This window comes from Oncorhynchus kisutch, linkage group LG28 (genome assembly GCF_002021735.2).
Source record: "Oncorhynchus kisutch isolate 150728-3 linkage group LG28, Okis_V2, whole genome shotgun sequence".
In the NCBI taxonomy this organism is placed as follows: domain Eukaryota; kingdom Metazoa; phylum Chordata; class Actinopteri; order Salmoniformes; family Salmonidae; genus Oncorhynchus; species Oncorhynchus kisutch.
Window position 1 is genome coordinate 27,551,218 of NC_034201.2, and position 22,906 is coordinate 27,574,123.

The 22,906-nt window shown below is 44.3% G+C and overlaps 1 protein-coding gene across 2 annotated transcripts in view; it reads right to left on the reverse strand.

The window, feature by feature from the left end:
* The window catches only part of LOC109872746 (zinc finger and BTB domain-containing protein 16-A), a 168,725-nt gene that overhangs the window by 65,629 nt on the left and 80,190 nt on the right, over positions 1-22,906 (reverse strand). For both annotated transcript variants that reach the window (XM_020464050.2, XM_020464049.2), the window contains exon 3: positions 18,513-18,610. In XM_020464050.2, coding sequence (XP_020319639.1) covers positions 18,513-18,610 — 98 coding nt within the window. The remainder of the gene's footprint in view (positions 1-18,512; positions 18,611-22,906) is intronic.

A 22,906-nucleotide genomic window follows, 5' to 3' on the forward strand; every position in this document is an offset into this window, starting at 1 on the left:
AGAGGGGGAGAAGCAGAGAGGGAGAGAGGGAGAGAAGCAGAGGGGGAAAGAAGCAGAGGGGGAGAGGGGGAGAGAAGCAGAGAGGCAGAGAGGGAGAGAAGCAGAGGGGGAGAGAAGCAGAGGGGGAAAGAAGCAGAGGGGGAAAGAAGCAGAGGGGGAGAGAAGCAGAGAGGCAGAGAGGGAGAGAAGCAGAGGGGGAAAGAAGCAGAGAGGCAGAGGGGGAGAGAAGCAGAGAGGCAGAGGGGGAGAGAAGCAGAGAGGCAGAGGGGGAGAGAAGCAGAGAGGCAGAGAGGGAGAGAAGCAGAGAGGCAGAGAGGGAGAGAAGCAGAGGGGGAAAGAAGCAGAGAGGCAGAGGGGGAGAGAAGCAGAGAGGCAGAGGGGGAGAGAAGCAGAGAGGCAGAGAGGGAGAGAAGCAGAGGGGGAAAGAAGCAGAGGGGGAGAGAAGCAGAGAGGCAGAGAGGGAGAGAAGCAGAGGGGGAAAGAAGCAGAGAGGCAGAGGGGAGAGAAGCAGAGAGGCAGAGAGGGAGAGAAGCAGAGGGGGAAAGAAGCAGAGAGGCAGAGGGGGAGAGAAGCAGAGAGGCAGAGGGGGAGAGAAGCAGAGAGGCAGAGAGGGAGAGAAGCAGAGGGGGAAAGAAGCAGAGAGGCAGAGGGGGAGAGAAGCAGAGAGGCAGAGGGGGAGAGAAGCAGAGAGGCAGAGAGGGAGAGAAGCAGAGGGGGAAAGAAGCAGAGGGGGAGAGAAGCAGAGAGGCAGAGAGGGAGAGAAGCAGAGGGGGAAAGAAGCAGAGAGGCAGAGGGGAGAGAAGCAGAGAGGCAGAGAGGGAGAGAAGCAGGGGGGGAAAGAAGCAGAGGGGGAGAGAAGCAGAGGGGGAAAGAAGCAGAGGGGGAAAGAAGCAGAGAGGCAGAGAGGGAGAGAAGCAGAGGGGGAAAGAAGCAGAGAGGCAAAGGGGGAGAGAAGCAGAGAGGCAGAGAGGGAGAGAAGCAGAGGGGGAAAGAAGCAGAGGGAGAGAGAAGCAGAGAGGCAGAGAGGGGGAGAAGCAGAGGGGGGGAAAAGCAGAGAGGCAGAGGGGAGAGAAGCAGAGGGGGAAAGAAGCAGAGAGGCAGAGGGGGAGAGAAGCAGAGAGGCAGAGGGGGAGAGAAGCAGAGAGGCAGAGAGGGAGAGAAGCAGAGGGGGAAAGAAGCAGAGGGGGAGAGAAGCAGAGAGGCAGAGAGGGAGAGAAGCAGAGGGGGAAAGAAGCAGAGAGGCAGAGGGGAGAGAAGCAGAGATGCAGAGAGGGAGAGAAGCAGAGGGGGAAAGAAGCAGAGAGGCAGAGGGGGAGAGAGGCAGAGGGGGAGAGAAGCAGAGAGGCAGAGAGGGAGAGAAGCAGAGGGGGAAAGAAGCAGAGAGGCAGAGGGGGAGAGAAGCAGAGAGGCAGAGGGGGAGAGAAGCAGAGAGGCAGAGAGGGGGAGAAGCAGAGGGGGGGAAAAGCAGAGAGGCAGAGAGGGATAGAAGCAGAGGGGGAAAGAAGCAGAGGGGGAGAGAAGCAGAGAGGCAGAGAGGGGGAGAAGCAGAGGGGGGAAAAAGCAGAGAGGCAGAGGGATAGAAGCAGAGGGGGAAAGAAGCAGAGAGAGAGAGAGGGAGAGGGGGAGAGAGGGAGAGAGGCAGAGAGGGAGAGAGGCAGAGGGAGAGAGAAGCAGAGGCAGATAGGGAGAGAAGCAGAGGCAGAGAGGGAGATAGGGAGAGAAGCAGAGGGGGAGAGAAGCAGAGAGGCAGAGAAGCAGAGGGGGGATACTCAAGCAGACAAACACAGGCAACAACAAGACACAGCCTGGCTGTTCAGTGAGCCTACACAAATGGGTTGAGTAAGACACTTACACTCAGTACCAAAAAACAGCAAAAAATCCATAAAAACACACACTCTTTCATCAGAACAGACACCACACTCTCCCTTCTTTCCCCTCCCTCTCCTCTCCCTTCAGCGGTAACGAGCTGTGCTGTACAGTTATATTTACACTATCCTCTTATCAGTCACAGAACAGCACGGAGACTGCCAATTGGAAAGGACAGCCCAGAACTGTGTGTTCCCTCACTCAAGTAGATGTGTACCGCAGGCAGCATATTTTTCATCAACCAAGACAAAAATCCGGGGCCACAATCAGGATTCCTCTCATAAAACACAGTGTATTACGTACACACAGACAAGGCACACACAGACCAAGGGCACACAACACAGACTAATAAACACATATAGAAATGTACAGAACTAGAAAAAGCTAGTTATAGACAGACACGTGCAACACATTTGCACACACACACACACACACACACACACACACACACACACACACACAGACCCAGACCCAGAGAGAAAAACTCTGAATTGCACCGATTGTGTGAGCAAACACTGTACAGTAGATAAGAGAAGATAAACCTGTGTTTTTCCCCATGCAAATCCTGGCCATAAGGACATGGGAGAGCGGCTAGCTGGTTCACCATCATATTGTTATCACAAGTAGAAAAAGGAAATAAAAGAAGATAGAGAAAATCTTCGGGTCACATTTGACAGCTTTATGGTCTACTGCTCAGAACGAGGATGTCTCGAGAAAAGGAAAGCAGACAAATATTGACTTGCCAAATGTCAGGGCATATGCATGCACACAGAGAAAAAAAACACACACCAAAGCAGTCTAAATTCAAACCCTCAAAATGGACACGCTGCAGCACAATCAGTCACCATACTTTTAATTCATTTCTGCCTGCAAACCAATTTGTCTGTCCAGTAGGTCACAGACACGTTTTTTTCTTCCTCTCTCTGTTGCTTGTCCTTTTCCTCTCTACAATGAAGCCATTTTCAGCACTCTTGCCCTGGAGAGACCGGGGGCATCTCAGTCCACATAACCCTTCCTCTCCCCTGGGCTGACATCAGAGCCTTGTTCAGGCAGTACAGTATTCTGAGCCTCGACCTTGTTTGGGTCAAAACAAACAAACCCTTCCAGCCCACCAAACAACCTCTTACTCTTCCTCCCCAACACCTCCCATCTCTGCCACAGAGGTGAAAAGGTTCCATGTGTTTCTGGCTTTCCTTAAACCCCCTTTTTTCCCCAAAGGGGGGGGTCAGTGGATGTAAGTTATAACATGTTGGCATGCTCCCCCTCGGTTTCGGCGCTCTGACACAAAGGCCTCAAAGCTTTGGGGAAGAAACGGGAGCTGGGCCGGGAGCAGAGAGAGGAACCACCCGGGCTCTCCTGGTGTGAAGTGGCAGGAAATGAGGACGGGACCTCCCGAAGGTCAGTCAGTCCGGCTGGCTGCCCCTGTTCCCTCTAACACAGGGGTCATTCCTCAGGGCCAAGGGCCCTGATATTAATAGCCTTGGTCTCCACTTCCTAATGTGGATGTCAGGTCAGTTGGGGCCGGCTGTTAGGAATGAGTTTCCTTTCGAGTAGTTGGTACATTGTTAGGGTAAGACAGCTTTCATTTGAATGGTTTGATGCAAGTGATGTGGTTTTCTCTTTGCACTCAAATCAAGTGAATCTGGGATTGAACAGAGACAGGCCACGGTGTGTGATGCAGCCCGCAATGTATACCAATGCACTGAAAACGTCCCATCCACAGTTCACAACGGTAGCCATGATTAGTGGGGGACTGTTTTTTCTATCAAACATCTCCAGACCCAGTGTCACCCCCCTGGCCTGGGAAAGTCATGGAATGTTCCAGGACATAAAAACGTATTTGAAATGTTGGAGCTGATCAATAGCCCTTGGAGTTGGGTATTGGCGGTAGAACGGGAGGCAGCAGCTTTCTTCTAGAAGAACCGGAGTCTGACCGCAAGGTGAACCCTCGCCCCCCACAACCACCGCAGGCCACAGCAGCCCCACTGGATACAGCAATTGACATGTTTTTACAGTGCTGTAAGTGCCTTTATTGCTAAGGAGAAAGGGATGGTAGGCTGGGGGGAAGGAAGGCGGTTTGGGCTGTCATTTGACAGTTTTTATATTCTGCCTGGGGAAAAAGGTGACTGTGAAGATGGGTCCAGCAGATGCCATTTAACAGTACCAGGCAAAAGTAACCAGCAACATAAGAGTTCAGCAACTAAAAAGCAACTAAAGACAGGGCAACCTGGTATTCACATTTAACAAGAGAGAACAAGCTGCAGCCACAAAAGACAACCATGTGTTGCTGTATTTCACCCAGTAAGATGGCACGAGCACTTGGTTCAGAAGCCGTAGACAAATAAGTCCTACAGTGTCTGCAGTGAAACAAAATGGCTATAGGGCTGGAAAGGGGAAACAAACGATGGTAGAGCCTGCTGCATACGTGTTTTCTCCACAGGTCAATAACCTGTAAAGATTTAGTATTTAGGGCCCATTATTTCCTGCTTTCAAGTCACACGTTGTCAAAGACACTCCTGGGTTTATTAAGGCCAGAGTAGAGTCAGAATGCCTGGGGGGAGGGGACAGCAGGCAACACAATGACCTCTGGGGCAGGGAATGTGACACAGGGAAAAGGAGGGAAAATCTTTGTTTGGGAGGGAAGACAGACAGAAATGTAAACAGATTACTTTAAAAATGCACAAGCCCATTAGTTTTCAATGGGGTTGTGAGAGTTTCCGTAATGCATTGCCAATAACAAAGGGACTCTATGTACCTGAAGATTTGTTGGTATCAGTTGAACATCATTAATACAGAATATCCCTAAATGACGAGAACAGTCTGAAATATGTGGACGTCTGAAGTGTCCAGCTAGGAGAACATGGTTGCGAGCCAACAGAAACAAACTGCCGATATGGCTAACTGCCGATATCAGAAATCCAAAAACCAGAGCAACTGGAAATGTAGAAAACATGCAGCATTTAACTGCACTTAGGTGCACTGATTTACATACTTATTTAGCTTGTATCCAAAAATATATTTACACCCCATTAAGCGTACGTTTAAAGTTTTATAGCCATAACTTCAAACACGATGTGAAATCAATTCTACAAATTCTACATGTAGAAGTATTTAAATAGTCTAAAAACCTTCATCTTTGGCCGAGGTGTTTGCCAAACGACACAAAAGGAGTTTGCTGCTTGCTCTTTCCATTATGTATTTGTTTTTCTGATGGCGGGGGGCGGGGGGGGGGGGGGGACTGAGCCATAATCTTTCCTAGCAAAAAAAGTAGAAAAGGGAAGGAAAAAGTAGGGTGAGAAATGGAAAATAGAGAAAAGTAACTTCTTTACAAAAGTGGACAGACCATTAACTTCCTCACTAAAACTTTTTTACAATGTCCTGCCACACATTTCAGATCTACTGCCCTCTTCCTTTTCAGCATCTCCCAGTCAGTCACTCTGCCGTGCACCACAGGACCCAGATATAGTGACGATAGAACCGAACATGACAGGCCACCGGCCGAGAGCCAACAAAGGCCAAGAATCAGCTGGGCAAAAATAGGCCAAGCTGCCACTGTACAGCTGAAAGGGGAGTTGATCCTTTTGATGTAGTTCTGTCCTTGAGCTGTTCGTGTCTATTAATGTTCTGTATTTTGTCATGTTTCATGTTTTGTGTTGGACCCCAGGAAGAGTAACTGCTGCTTTCACAACAGCTAATGAGGATACTAATAAAATACCAAATGTATAACTAGGTTTTTGACACCTGGAAGGATAGTATAGTAGCTCCATTGACTGTGCTCAGACCTGAAAAGGGCCAACTGGCTAGTCCAGGCTCATACATTTAACGGAGAGCAATAGCATCTCCTCGGAGAGGCTTCTGGAGCCCCAAACTACAGCCTGTTCACTCCAGTCAAAAATGATCCTCACTCGGCCTGACCACCAAGATTAGTATTCCGGGGCCATTTACATGTTTGCAACAGTTATAACACAATATCTACGCTCTGCTTTTATGCTGCACCAAGTGGAATTAGCAGCATAAAAGCAAGCCTTGTATGTCCTGGCTACATCCAGATGGCTTTGGGAGTGCCTTTATCTTATTCTTTTTTTCCTGTCTTTTTAAAATGTTATATATATACACATGAAAGCGCCGCCGGCAGATCTTTGCTTAGCAGGTTCATTCTCTCTTCATCCCGAAAATCTAAAAGTTTCAAAAATCTTTTTATGAGGGAGCCTCTACCATAAATGGGATTCATAGCTCTCTAATCTGCGCTGAGAAATTGATCTAGAAGTTTCCAAAGCTATCGTCCAACTTACATAATACATTAAATGTCATGCCTCGGAGGATATTTATTTTTACGGCTCTTTACTTGACAAACAAATCATGTTGTCTTTTCCACTGTCGGCATTGTGATAGTTTATTTCCATCACAAATATCTCATCAGACTCGCATATTTTTGGGGGGAATGTAATTTTATAGATATAATTTAATTCATAAGAAATTACCAAGAACATATTGCATTGAGAGTAAGCATGGGTCTTAACCAGAGAACATTCCAGCATTTCTCCATACAACAAAATGCTGTTTGCTTGACAGCAATGGGAACTATGTACGTAGAACTTTTACAAGGTTAACTGATTGTCACATAATTGAAGGATGCACACCCAATGAAGTTTGGAATGGTGGTCAGGTCTGACATGGCACATTTCCCTAATACCATTACACAAACAGAAAGCCATGCATTCTCTATGATGACTGCTAATAGCATTACACAAACAGAAAGCCATGCATTCTCTATGATGACTGCTAATAACATTACACAAACAGAAAGCCATGCATTCTCTATGATGACTGCTAATACCATTACACAAACAGAAAGCCATGCATTCTCTATGATGACTGCTAATACCATTACACAAACAGAAAGCCATGCATTCTCTATGATGACTGCTAATACCATTACACAAACAGAAAGCCATGCATTCTCTATGATGACTGCTAATACCATTACACAAACAGAAAGCCATGCATTCTCTATGATGACTGCTAATACCATTACACAAACAGAAAGCCATGCATTCTCTATGATGACTGCTAATACCATTACACAAACAGAAAGCCATGCATTCTCTATGATGACTGCTAATACCATTACACAAACAGAAAGCCATGCATTCTCTATGATGACTGCTAATACCATTACACAAACAGAAAGCCATGCATTCTCTATGATGACTGCTAATACCATTACACAAACAGAAAGCCATGCATTCTCTATGATGACTGCTAATACCATTACACAAACAGAAAGCCATGCATTCTCTATGATGACTGCTAATACCATTACACAAACAGAAAGCCATGCATTCTCTATGATGACTGCTAATACCATTACACAAACAGAAAGCCATGCATTCTCTATGATGACTGCTAATACCATTACACAAACAGAAAGCCATGCATTCTCTATGATGAGTGCTAATAGAAAGACTAAAGTGCATGGTTGTGAGATCATTTTAGGATACACGACAGTGCTCGCCCACACTCACGGGAACCTGCTTAAATACCCAGACTGCCTCTGTGAAAAAAGACACTAGATAATCTAATAGCCACTGCAATGTATGATACATCGTTATGTCATTAGAACAACAATGTCAATGGTCTTCTGCTATGCCAGATAGAGAATTAGAGGCATATTTTGATAAGTGCCGATTTTCCTCCTTCCAAAAAATTCCTTCTAATTTCGACTTTTTGATGCGGGGGTGACATAGTCGGATTAGTGAGGCCACATGTTCGCTCACTCTCACCATTTACAATTATGCCAAGGTTGGTCATACTCTCTCCAGTTAACTGGCCTCTGGGTGAGTAAGTTAATCAGTTGGTTCCATATAGAGAAATAATAACCATCAGGGGCCCCACAGATACAGATACAGTGATGATTCAGACTATGTACTGTATGATATACAGTTTGTCGGACTAACATGTATGGTTATTAACTGTGACTAGAACCCAGCATGTTTTCCCTTAATGGAACGGTGGAGCCTGGATGGACGTCATGAGTGCAGACAACAGCACAGTGGGTGGGTCAAGTTGCATCCACAGACGTCTGTGTTTAGAGAAGACAGAAGATATGAATAAGGGGTTTAAATGGTGAAATTAAATGTCATAACTGTCATTGTTCGTGAACAATGACACGCAGGTACACAGCAACTATAATTGCGTGTAACCCCAGATGTCCATCCAGTGTGTGTGTGCGTGTTGTGCACGCATGTGCGTTGTGTGTCTGTGGCTCTCTGGCCCATGAAAGGGAGTGGGGCCTGACGAAAACACAAATCCATACTGGCCAGGCTTCTCTCCAAACTATTTTCTGCTCAGCTGGTTTTAAATGAAGTTATTATGACTCATTAAAATGCCCGCAAGGTTGTGGAAGTCGGCCAACTCCGATTTAAATTTAGCCTCTCTCACAACCAAGCGCGCTCCCCCTAGCCCCGCTCCACTACACTTCCCTGGGTCTTTTTATTGCATTTCTACCCCCCCCCCCCCATTTTTTCCGTTTGATCCAATACCACTGCTTTGCAACCACAGATTTATAGCTGATATCAATTCCTTGATCTTTGAACACAAACAGAACCCTATGAACAAACAAATCATCAATTCTGCCTGGAAAATAAGCCTGTGTGCGTGCCATGCAAACAAATACATACAATAACTCCAGAAGGACGCAACTTGAGTTACGAACTTTCCTTATGCCTGCAGTTCCAAATATGTTACTGCTGATAAAACAATTGGTCCCGCTGTAAATGACGTGCAGCTTATAAAGGCATCATAAAGCCTTCATGAACACTACATTAATGTGTTACAAATCATCTATAACCATATGTTATGCTTTATAAAGGGTTCATAAATGTGGCATAACTGTGTGACATAACCCAGTATGTCAAATATGACAAACCCTGTGTTTTATAAAGGGTGGCATAAGCACAGCTTAATAAAGGCTTTATAAATCAGATTAAATTGAGGCTTCACAAAGCATTTATAACCTTGTCATGCATCTTGGTAGAGCATTGCAATGCCAGGATAGTGGATTTGATTCCTGGGACCACCCACACGTAAACATGTATGCACACATGACTGAAGTTTCTTTGGATAAGTGCCTGCTAAATTGTATATATTTCACTAAAACATTTATAGGATGGCCCAACCTCTTTCCCTCTCGGGTGCATGGTCAATTTTGGACTTGACCTCAACTTCCTCCAAAATGCTGTGCTGCAGGATGACACACATTCTAAAGTGCAGTCTTGCACAGCAATACATTTTGGTAGGGACTTTTAAAAGCCATGAATATTTGTTGCTTACTTTTTTTTCAAAATTCAGTTCTCTTGGGTTTTTTTTTTTTATAGAAAAATAACTACATTGTATTTTCTGTGTTCACAACAATGCTTAAACCACATCAGGAGATGCCTTATGAAGTCTGGGAGAAATCCTAAACCTTTGAGTGTAGTTGTCCTTTAATTCATTGAGCATGCTTTCTGTAGTGCAGTAAGCGCACGTGATGCGTTTCGGACGCCAATTGAATGGGTGGAGTAAAAGGCCAGCAACACACCATATTATTCAGAGTCCCATGAAATTACACCATATAAACATTCTACAGAACCTACTGACTATCCCCTACAATCCTTTTACTGCTGGACCCAGAACAGTCCTTGCTCGAAGCCAATATCTATTCCATATACAGTGATTCACATTGGGGGCATTTCATTGACCTTGGAACATGTTTTAAAGCCCAAATTGAATGCTAATGTTACATAAATTTTCACAAATATGAATAATTGTTCATGTTAGGAGAATTATTTTTAATATGTCATGAATGGTTGAGTTAAGTGTTATTTCAAATAATTTCGGTGACTTCGCAGCAATTGCCAAGTAGTCTAAATTTTGCTAGCTAAAAACAATTCCCCTTAGATACAGCTGTGTCTCATAGTCACGTCATGAGATTTGTAAATGAAAGAGGAATATAATAATATGAATTGAATGGAGATCCCCATCTCCCCATTTAGAGTTTCTGTCACAGTACAGAAAGAAATGCCCTTATCCAGATGGTGTGACAAAGGCATTTCCTTACAGACCTGATAACCTTTTTACTTTATAGTTGGAACCAACATGAGGTACACCCAGCAGGAAAAGAGGCCAGAACCATTCGTCTGCCAGCTCAGAGACAAGCTACTCTATTCACAGATCTGTGTAACATTCAATGTAATTGCATTGCTGGACTTTTTGAAACTTCATGTAATTTGTATTGTTTTAAACATTTAAACAAGGAAATGTTTGGTTTAAACATGTCTTTAATGTTCATTTGTTTTAGCTGTTAGTGATAATTCCAAGTTTTAATACATTTGTGTTTACATAATTAAGCCTTTAAGTATGTGTTATGAATGACCAAAGGTGTCTGACTTAATAGTAAGTACAGCATCATATGATACAAGGCATTTATGTACATGTTATTATTAAATTAAGTACAGTGTCATGCAATATAGAGTCTTTATGGATGTGCTATGAATGACTGAAGGTGTCTCACTCCAAACTAAGTATTACAGGACACTACACAAAGGTTCTCTCGTGATCACATGCTACTGTGTGAGGTATTTAAATGGGTTGATGGACCTGCAAAGCTTGCGTTTGTGTGCGTGTCAGAACCAAGATGATTTGGAGTCCCACCTGAGACTACTGCACCAGGTATTCCTCTTCTGCTCCAATGCTGGAGACCAGGGCTGGATTACAACCTGTTACAATGGTGCCAACATTTTGTGGCTGACCTTTCAGCAGGGGAGTGGGTGAACGTGTCAAAGACCTGACTGGGACCAGCACCATGCAGTATGGCCCATTGTTGTTGTGTGCATGTTTGTGTACTAAGGAACATGTAACTTGATTCCAGAAGATATACACTTTCAATTTCTTTAGGTTGTGGGTTTTCATCAAGTGAAGTGTTCCTTGGTGTAACATCATCCACAGGCTATTGCACACACAGCACATATAAGCCTGGGATATCAACCATTCAAAGTTGGCCTTAGTGGGAGTGTAACTGAGTAAAGTATGTGTGACCTTACTGAGTAAAGTATTTGTCATTGTCTACTTAACACCGTAAAAAAGTAAAAATGATTGCTTATCCCTGCCCATTCTAACAATTACTATTCTTAAAATGTGCTTTTAAACCCTAATGAAGGCCAAGTTTGATGAGTTGGTCCACTAGACCTTCCGCGCATTTGGGCAGAAGTGTCTGGGAATGAGATTAGGTTTAATGTGACTAACATGACTAAACTTTAGAGCGTGTAACATCCTTCAGCACAACATGTCACCCTATATAAAGCACATGTTTATATCATATTCAACTAAATGGGTTAAGTCACATTTGACATTGGTAATTATGTCACACATTTACACCACATTTATGAACCCTTTATAAAGCATGACATAGTTATAGGTGCTTTGTTACACATTTATGTAGTGTTTATGAAGGGATTATGAAGGCTTTATGATGCCTTTATAAAGCATGACATAGTTATAGGTGCTTTGTTACACATGTATGTAGTGTTTATGAAGGCATTATGAAGGCTTTATGATGCCTTTATAAGCTGAATGTAAATTAAAGCGGGACCAACATTTCTAACAATAATAATCGCCTCTCAATTGCCATTACTTTCAACCGTAAACGTTGTTTACGTTGCTGGCTTTCCTTGCAAGTATTATTCTGACTAATCATGACTGCTTCACATCACTTCCTGAATATCAACTTCCATGTCTTGTTAAGGGGACAACGTTGACATTTAAGGGATCAGTGTTGATGCTATCATTGTATTTCATCATTCTGTATGGCATTCCTCTGAATTACTTAATGGAAAGAATGATTATCACTAATACCAAATAAATAAATGGATGCGTCATTCTGACACATCCATTGTGCCTGCCCTTCCCTATTTGAGCCGTTGTCAGGGATATTCCACTAAAGAGTTACTCCCAAAATAAAATACCTAGAGCAAGCAAAGTCCAACTGATCTTTGCACAGTTGAGCAACATTCACTATTATAGGAATAAGAGCTGCACTTCCATTCAGTATCTCTCCCCTGAACCCGTGAGGGACATCCCCGCCCCCACCTCCTTTCCTCATCTCTGACAGGAGCAGCTCAGCGGGAGAAAAAAATGAAGCAAATACAAAATTCAATGGGCTGTGTTCTGTTTTAGAAAAGGCACACAGTGTACTGTACACCCCATAAAACTGAAAAACAGCCTCCAGACACTGCCGCAATCACCCTCCATCAAAACACTTTGTCTCGCATACAAAAATAAGAGCCGGCATCGAGCTGAATACCAAATCAGCCCATTAGAGCACAGGGGCACTTGCTACTTAGCAACCAAAGGGATTTAAAGCGGCAATACCCTGACAAAGTAAGATCCAGATCCTTTCTTCCTACAGGGGTATTATGGGCTAGTTGGGAGCTTCCTTTTGAGGTTTGTTTTGGTGCACCAGAGATGTTTTTACAAAAGGACGGTTAACGGACAAGACGATTTAGAATTTCGTATTGTATCGTATAAATAAAATGCCATGTCGGCGATGTAATTCGATGGGCGCTACTTGTGAGGTTGAAAGCATCGTAAATCATTGAGAATATGTTGAGTCGATTTAACTGACCTCGTTGCGAAGATCTAAGGCCGGGGCCAAATGCATTTTTAGCCAAGAGAATGAAACACGTTCTAGGTGATGTTTGTATGTAGTACTAGACATACAATTCAATGAATGGTTGAATAACAGTCGAAACACACAGATAAAAAAAAATACCACATAATATAGCAGGTTACTAAAACAGGATCCAATTTAGATAGTGAGATAATTTTGACACAACATTCAGTCGTAATCAGTGATTTACTACAATGGTACAAACACTGTAGCGCCTCAACTACTGGTGGAATAGTCAAGAAACTTAAGAGAATTAATACTGGGCCATCCACAGTGCTGTCATGGCTTAATGATAGATGACTCACCAAAAGTGTCACCTCTTATGTCTAGTACAGCCTGGGCCAGGGGTACTCAACTCTTACCCTACGAGGTCCAGAGCCTGCTGGTTTACTGTTCTACCTGATAAATAATTGCACACACCTGGTGTCCCAGGGCTAAATCAGTGCCTGATTAGAGGGGAATGAAAAAATGCAGTGGAACTGGCTTTGAGGTCCAGAGTGAAGTTTGAGGGGCCTATGCCATCCCTCTCACATACTGTACAGCCTAGATAAACCATCACTTTTTTCAGAGGCTTATAAAGTGCAGCCAGGTAAGTACATTGAGTTCCGGCTAAAAGGGCACAGTTTACTGAGGGAACACTATTCCCAGTCAAGTCCCATTCCAGATGGATGGATGTCTTAACTGGTTCCATCCAGTTGCCAGACAATTACTGAGGCCATTACGACCAGGGACCCAATAATCTCTCCTGTATAATGTAGGCAGATTTATGCCACACATAATTCAAGTGTTGTTTTAAATAGGGGGTTAATGTACATCAACAGGTCAGGGAAAGTATTATGGGTTTAAACCCCCAGAAAGGATTTAGGGCACGCGGCCAAACAGAAGCTCAGCCCATTTATCCACGCTGTCTGTCATCCTGTGCTAATGTACTAGAGGGAGGGATAGAGGGAAGGAGTGGCAGTGGTGGACTATGGTGTCAGCTGTTGTGAAAAATATACATGTAAATCACAGATCATTTTTTTCCATAGTCATTCTTTTCTTTTGAATTTTTGAACAGAGATTTCCCTCCACAACATCCCCCTATTCCCTCCTCCTCTTCCCCCTTCCCTGTCTCAAGTCGCAGAGCCCTTCTCTATTTTGGAATATGTGGCTTGGAAGGCAGTCAAGTTTCATTAATTTATGGTTTGGGTACAGTATGTTCCTGGACACACATCTGCGAGCGATCATAAATGCACTGGAATGCTGGCAGAACATCCAGACCTGCCGGCACAACCATGATGTCATCAGTGAGGGAAGAGCTGGAGCGGGGCCAAGAGAGCTCCGCCAAACAGCTCCACTCCTCACTCTCTGCTCCGACAGCAGAGAGATGGATAGGAGAGAGACAGAGAGAGAGTGAAAGAGAGGGAGGAGAGAGAGTGGTGGCAGAGGGAGAATGAAAGAGAGAGCGAGGCTGAGGGAAGGAGAGAGAGAAAGTGAATGAGAGATGAGAACGTGTGAGTGAAAGAGAGGGAGGAGAGAGAGCAGTAGCAAAGGGAGAATAAAACAGAGAGAGTGGGAGGCAGAGGGAAAGAGAGAGAGACAGAGAGACAGAGGGAGACAGTGAGAGAGACAGCAAGGGAGGGAACACCTTCCCCTGGGCTTTTCTCTTCCTCCCCCCTCTGTCTTTTTCCCTCTCCTCCTATCCACAGCACTCGCTTTTCAAATGCCTCACATTTTTCAATGTCTTAATCCTTTAGCCATTTATATGGCGCACACAGAGAAGTGGGAGCAGGTGTTAGTCAGGTGCACTGAGAGTTAACTATGTCAGGGTTGATTTGAGGTGGGGGGGCAGGAAGGGAGGGGGGGGGGGGATCTTGGCCCTTGGATTCTCTGTGCTGTAATGGCAACCCAATGATATTGACATTTACAGTCAGCTTGGTGACAGGACCAGGTCTAAGACAACCATGGGGAAGGGAGCATTAACGTTTAACACTGTACCCCAAGTAAGGGTTAGAGCAGGAAGACCAACAGGAGAGGCGATGCTAGCCATGGGAGTTGAAGAATCCCCAGGGTGGTGGGACAAACAGTGAGCCATCGCAGAAATATCTGGCAACCCCAAAACAGGTGGCATGCCTCTCTTTTCCTGGTAGTCCACCGGCATTAATGATCATAGCAGGGTTTCATCGATTGGATGTAGTGTGTGTGTTTGTTTGTGTGTGAGTGCATGCATGCGTATTTGTTGAATGACTATGTTTGGTGTGTGTGTGTGTGTGTGTGTGTGAGTGCCACTAGACTGCCTATACATCTGGTTAATTTGCTAACTCTCGGATGATTATACACAGGATTAGCACTTACTTTGATGGTACATACCATATTTTTTCCACTGACAGATCCTGAACAGCCATGGTTGGGAGGAGAAAATTAGTCATCATAAAAATAACCGATGTGCTTTCAAAATGCAACTTTGGCTCTTTTCACATTGACGAGAGTTAAGGAGATTCCAGAGATTCTCAAGAGACATTACTGTAATGTAAACTTACTTCCTCAAGAGTTATCTCCCTCCGAGCAGGGCAGTGTAAACATAATTGTCTCTGAGCCCAACACCCCTACAGTAAAAATCCTAATTGCAGAGCAATGTTTTTGTTACTTTACATTACTTACTTTACATTGTGAAATTGTCGCCGTAGCTTAAAAAATAAATAAACGGTGCTTCGGGTGGCTGCGCTGAGCCGCGTAAAACACATGATGTCAACTCGCACGCTTTCAGATACAATTTGTTTTACCACGTGATGATTTCCATGATATTTATAGAAATGAAGCCTGGTTTGCTCTAATGTTTAAAGGTTGGCGTGGTAATCATTCACTTCTGATAGGCTAACATGAAGACATGTTCTTAGTTTTAGCTAGAGGGCTTTAATCTTGAAGCTAAAATGTAATGAGTGTAGGGATGAGAAAATAAACCCATTAATTGTCTTCACATGCTTGTGAACTGTTGCATTATTCAAGTTTGTAATATGGTTAAGATGAAAAGCTGCTTGCTGAATAGTTGTAAGTATATGCTTTAAATACATTTATGTATACATTATGTCAATCTCATCGCAGTGCCTCTCCTAGAACTCTTCAATCTGAATAAGCTCTATGAATCATCTAAGTATTTGTGAGCCAAGACTATTCCACAACACTCAACCAACAGGGATACCATGGCATTTCACATCACACCACTGAATGGGCTGGAGCTTCTCCCATCCCAAAACTCTGAGTCACTGTTCGTCCAGGCAGACCTGCAACCCCCTCCCCGGCTCCTAGGCCACGGTGACATTAACCTGGGGAAAAACACCGGCACACGCCATTCCTTAATCGGGCCCCAAGCCCACCCGTGGCCCCCTAATCAGCTTACTGCGTCGGTGCCACCAGACTCCCTCATTCAACAGGTACGCTCCTCTCTCCGACGGATCAAAACACCACGGCAAAATATATATATATATATATCTCCACTCATAACAAATGCAAAAAAAAAAACCTGGCACAAGACTCACTGTACATACTGTACCCTCTGCTGTGGCAGGCAGCCCAGACTGGCGAGCCGCCAAGTCTCCGATAAAACAAGCACACGCAGTGAATGAGAGCAGGCGAGAGAGACAGGCTGCACTGGCGGAGTTGAACAGGGAGGGGCAGTGACGGCTGAAATGGTACACATCACACACAGTGCACTGTGCATACCAACAAGCACTCCTCCTCCTTCCCGCCATCTCTCTTTCTCTCTCTGAATGTCTGAGGCTAGGTGAAGGGTGGGAAGGGGGGGAAGCACAAGGGCCTGTAATGTGTCATTTTGTAGCGAGAGACGATAAAAATCGAGGCAGGCACTGAGGCCAGGATGGGGGGAAAAAAAGACTTGAAAGTCTGAGGTAAAAAAAATCAAAGGGCTTCGGCTCATCACTAGTCTCCCCCTAACCATTGCTGTCTTGATAGAAGCACTTGTCTGCTTTACGCCAGACCAAAGCTCCAATGTGTCAACACTGACGTGTACACAGCACAGGTTGGTATTGTGCGTCAAGCAAGCCAGGACCGCAAAAGTTTCGGAGGTGGAGCTAAAAATACAATGCCCACATCCTTTACTCACTCTTCATTTGTGAGGGGACTCATTTCTTGTGGTTCTTCCTAGAGTTTCAAATGTTAGTAAAAAGGCAGGCAGACAATTGTCCTTTTGTCTTCGTGATGCTGCCAGCCATGTTTGCTATTTCCCTTTTTAGCTTGACACTCATTGACAACGTCGATGAATTACAGAGTATTTCTGGAGGTTGACCAAGAATTTGAGCCAACATCCATGTCAGGCCAGAGTATTCACCCACTCCCTCACCTGTTGAAAGCAGTCAACGTTATAGTTTAGTAACCGCTGCACTGGAATGTGCTAGTCATGATTCACAACTCTGATGATTGAACCAATAATCTGCTGAATGACTTGGTTAATTATGTTGCAGACCAGATCTGGCCTCAATCAGTTTGGGGAAACTAAGGCCAATCAGGTCAGCCTTTACTCTGCAGCCTGCTGCTAAAGACTGGTTTCCACTGGTGCTGGGGAGCTAGGCGAGATGTAGTAGAATCCTCTTTTGAAGTCTTCTCCAGTCTTTCTTTGAGGCAAGGAGACGCGTCTGAGCCCGGGATTACCCGGACTCACTTTAAAACTTCCACCACACAATAATTCTTCCCCCAAGGATTGTTTAATTACATGCACCATCTTACTGTCGCAGCAGGAGTTGTCGGAGGTTGCAGCACGAGGCAAACTCTGCTGATTTTCCAAGAGGAGAAGAAACTCTTTAAGGTCGTGGCATTTTGGCTCTAGAATCTGAGAAACTGGTGAGGCTGGGAGAATGTGTTGAGGTCTCCGACCTGCACTGTATTTATTACACTGTAGAATTCAGAACTGTCACGGCCAGCTCTAATACAGACCTGCTTTTTTATTATGGATGTCAAACAAGAAATGTGTTTGTGTTCTCTGAGTAGCAAGTGTGTTGTCGTGGGGATTTGGAAGGGGATTCTAAAATGAACATAATATATTTCCTTAAAGCAGGCTTTTTACATGCTGAGTCGTGCACAGAGCCAATTCACCGGCACAGCGTGAGGATTCATTCATCTCCGCACCGCAACATGGCGGGAGAGATGCCTCTGCGACAAATCAAAACGTGTGTTACTACATCACGGGAACCCAGACTCCGGCATTAATTGAGATATTCATTTGTTTTTTCAAAAGTCCTTCATACATGACTGTGGGAGACCAAACAACAGTGACATGACATATCTCATTTCCAAAGAATGGGGGAGAAACAAAAAAACACTTGACTGACTGATTGACTGTTGTGTTTCCAGTGTGGAAGGAGAATCAAGCAGTTGTACAGCATGTAGAAACATACGTAGTGGTATATGTAGTCCGGGTGGGCCCGAGGTTAGATCAGGCCAACGCGTGGCGGGGTAACGAGAGACCCACACATGGTTGGGGTTGACCAACAGGCAACCCAGAGTCCCATGGCCTTTACAGACAGTCTAAAATCCATCTGCACTTAAGGCCTTAGGAGACGAGTTCAGTTCCCTATTAAAAAAATAAGTCCAATAAAAAAAGCCCTACTGTGCTAAGTAGGCCCCTGAATCCACAGGCTGTCCGTGGACAGAGTGTCAGCCCTGCTGGATCAATAGCCGCTGTGTGTTGAATTACATGGCTTTTAGACGGCTAATGTCATGGCCCAGGCCATAACCAATGGGACCAATATCTCCACTGAACGTTGATTTAAAACCACTGCAGCCCGATGTAAATCCTGAAATAGATCCAATGTTATAGGTCTTTATCAGTTCATTAAATCATATGCACGAGTAGATTTCCCATTTCAGTATCAAGCCTGTACATTATACAGCCAATATTAAATTCCATTATCTAATGTTGTAATATAGTGTAGAATGTGCTGATTCTTACCTGAGTGAGACAGCAAGTGCATCCTAAGGCGTAGGCTGTCCAGAAAGCGTTTCCCACAAAGTTCACATCCATAGGTCTTCATTCCACTGTGCAGCTTCCTGTAAAGATGAGAAAGAAACATATCAGGACATTGTCCCGGATTTCACAATCAATGTCAAATCAGACAGAGAGATACATTTATGAATGAAACCTGTGAATTGCCATTCGGCTGCCTACATCACTGTATACTGTGCTGCTCACAACGATATCCTCGTATTGTCAAACACTTTGCTTCTCAGATAGTCTTTTAAGACAATGTCACTGACCATTAATTAGCACATCAAAACATAACAATAAACGTAAATAAAAATAGCAAGAAAGCATCGGAACTTTACTTTATTCTAGCTATAAATCACTAAATGCTATTCCACCGGAGGTGTTACCGTGGCGAGCATGCATACCCATCACAGAACTCAAGAGTAGTGGATGGATTAGGTCCTATAAAGTGGACAATGATGATTTATACAGAGACGTAAAAGGCAAGCAGGTTAATGTTACGACCCTTTATGATGTTACGACCCTTTATGATGTTAGGACCCTTTATGATGTTACGACCGTTTATGATGTTACGACCCTTTAGGATGTTATGACCGTTTATGTTACGACCCTTTATGATGTTACGACCCTTTATGATGTTACGACCCTTTATGATGTTACGACCCTTTATGATGTTACGACCCTTTATGATGTTACGACCCTTTATGATGTTACGACCCTTTATGTTGTTACGACCCTTTATGATGTTACGACCCTTTATGATGTTACGACCCTTTATGATGTTACGACCCTTTATGATGCTGTGCCGGTTGAGTCCCGTTGTCAATTCCTATTACATAAGAACTTTGTTATGGGAATGTCTCCTTTAATGCTCAGTCAAAATGGCTGCCGCCTGAAAGAAAACATGTTGGTGCTTTTAAAGCTGAAAGGCGTGCGTTGAACCAACGTACTGCAGGGCTACATGTTTGTGGCCCAGAGGGTCAAACCTAAACCAAGGGTCAATCTTTAATTTCACAGAAAAGAAAACTGGGGATTAGATTAACTACACAACCTTCGCCAGGACCAAAAGACAACCTATGGGAAGATTTCAGTTTGGAGATGCGGTAGGAACCTTGACAACTCAATCTGTTGCAAAAACCTCAAACACCCGGGGGCAGAACCAAAACAGGCTTTTGTTCAGACATATTTATGTTCTGAAGCAATTAAAGGGCACACAGATTGACAAACAAATTATAATTTTTACAGATAGCTTCAATTAACTTGAGAAAGATGCTCACAACCACCCACCTGTGCACGCACGCACGCACCTACCCACCCAGCTTTAGGACACATTTTATCCTTCAAGGAAGAGATAAGTAGGTCAAGAATGCCTTGACAGTCCACACACACAGAACGACTTCAAACCACTGTTCACTACCCCCCCCATCAAATGTCAAAGAATTCACCCCTAGCAGGTAAGCCCTTTATTGTTTTATTGATGTTCTTGCTTAAGTGGGCCTCGCTGGATCTCAGAGACCACTGGCAATTTGTTAAACATGTCTTTTTATTAGCATACTTACAGCATTCTGTAACTGTTACCAGAAAAGTAATTAGCTCATTGTTTGCACCTCTGCGCCAAATGCTGTAGGTCTCAGAATGGGAAACAAAGACATATGCTACAGTTCTCACAATTCCATTTGTGCACAAATAAAACTAATGTTACTAAACTGAGTCGAAAGCTGAGAGAAAATGTTATGTAAAAAGGATGCGAGTGAAAACTATGCACTAAATTCGTTTTTTTATAGTTATGTTCAGGTGAGGAGCAATTTTTTGTGTAACGCATTGCATGTCTGAATGAGGTGATAATCAGAGCACTTCAAGCTGGAGTGTCTTGGTATCACATCAGATGACGGAAACAATAGTCTTAGTGTGCCAGTTCTTGGGGAAACAATAGTCTTAGTGTGCCAGTTCTTGGGGAAACAATAGTCTTAGTGTGCCAGTTCTTGGGGAAACAATAGTCTTAGTGTGCCAGTTCTTGGGGAAACAATACACTTGATAGGGAGATCTGCTAAACTTCATAAACTTGACACTGCGATGCATCTTCACGTCTCACAAAAGGGCTGAGGATGTTGGGTATCAAAATGACAATTGATTGATGTCATTCGCCAAATCAAAATGGATTTACAACTCCTTTGTGCTGCGACTGAAATCAGGCCATCTGTGACAATGGTGGCAAGAGTTATGAAGCGAGGATGTCTGGTGTAAATTCAATAAAGATTAATGGAAAACAGTTTTGAGGACTGAGGGTAAGGAGAGGGAGAGAAAATGAACAAAGGAAGATGGGCGCGAGAGAACCCCCCCCCCCGATAAAACTAGCGAAAAACCTCCTAAAATCCTGATGGCTGTCTTAACAGAGTAGGATTCGGGGAGAGACCTCGACAAACAAAAGAAAGAATGAGGCAGCAAGCCCTTAGGCAAGCTGTAAGTAATTAAATAGGCCTGTAAACGCCTCCAAAAATAAAAAGGGGCCACTTCAAAAGACGAGGACGGGTGAGCGGCTGAGGCAGGAGAGAGGAGCTGGGAAAAGACCAGGGGTCCGCGCACCTTGGGGACCCTGACTGATGCACACAGGCACAACGTCTTACTGTAGGGGACACACTCTCGGAGGCTTTTCAAAGGCCTTTTGTTGTAGCCCCTCAATCTGGCCATTGTCCCCCGGTACAGCACGCTGATGAAGAAATAGATGGACTTATTAAGGGGACTGCAAGGGGCTGGAGAGAGGGGAGCATGTGTACCGACTACCTTAAATACATGGAGAGGAGGGAGGTGTGGGAAACAGGAGGCTGCTGTCCATCTGGAGAGATGGAGCTGAATCTAACTGAGGACCGGCTCGTCTGAAGCAGACAGGAACCTGATGGTGTTTCAAACAGACTGACAGTGGTTTATATGGCGCTGTATATTTAGGATACTAGGGAATAGTTGCAACATGCTACGTCTGTTCTTCGCTATGGAGCTTAAGGAGGCATGTGTTTTAAACCAAATTAGGCTGGGCAATTGAGAACGCTCAGTCAGGCAGGGCTATTGCAATTGTCACGGAATAATCACTACTGTAACGATTCTGTTGGGAAAGCTAAGAATACCTACACAATGTAAGGCAACCTGCCTAAAATAAAACTATAATGTACCGTAGCATTACATAAATGTGAACACTGCCAAGAAAAACGGATAACTACTTTGAATGAAACCCAACCCGCCCTCCGCAAAAAAAGTTAATGGCAGAAAGCAACAACGTTAATATTATCATTAACTTTGTGTTTTTTATGGAAGCATTTCTTTTTACGGCTACTTAATTTTACAGGCAGCAGAAACTCGGAGTGACCTTTGCTGGAGATTTTGCACAGTGGCAGTCAGCAGCCCTTCCTTGGGGCTTGGACTAACAGCCTCCTGTCCCGTGCTGGTGGCAGGTCATTTAGCCTGGCTAAAAAGCAGATGATTTGGAGGTGGGTGGCGGTGGACAGAGGGGAAAAAGCCGAAACGACTGCGCAATTATTTAAAGTTCTACTTTCTGACCAAGGAGCTCTGACACCTACGCCAGATGTAACCGCACATAAGGCCCCTGCCCTCCCTTTTCTCTCTATGTGTGAACAGTGTCAGCTCCCAGTCCCCTCAGGACTAACTCCCTCCCTATGCACACACACACACACACACCTCAGGCCCACCCCATGACCAGCTGCTTTCTTGCTTTGCTGCTGAAACAGAAGATGAGGGGGTGGTAGTGTGTGTGTGTGTTGGGGTGGGGGGTCTAGTTTGAAACAGACTAACTGTAGTCATTAAGGAAGCTGACATAAAACTCTCTCAAACCATTTACTCAGTTAAATAAGCGACTTTGTCCAACAGTCAGTTTTGACAACGGCAATATATTTCAGATTTATGTCAACAAAACATATGCTGAACACCTAATTTTGGGTGCTGGAGTGGCGTGCTGGCTCGTAAATCAGACCTGTGTTTGAAACGGGAGTAGATTACAGGCCTGTGTTATTGAGCGGTTACAGCGCACCTCGTATAAATCTGAACTTTTTCACCTCGCCAGCTGACCCGACTGGCTCTACATCATAGGTCTGTCCATGGGCGGCCCTCGATGCAGGGGTCCCCGCTAGACGACACCATTAAAAACCACCTGAAACGAGCACTAGTAACGCCATTAAAACAGTGTACTCAACTGAACCGCCAAACCAACAAAAACAACAAACTGAGGTTGAGTCGTCTGTTTGGTTTGGGGTTGAACAATCTACATTTTAAAATATGAATCCACCTTCATGTATGAACAGTATGGAAACATTTAGAAATTGCTTCAAGAACAAGTCCTTCAAATCTCTTGA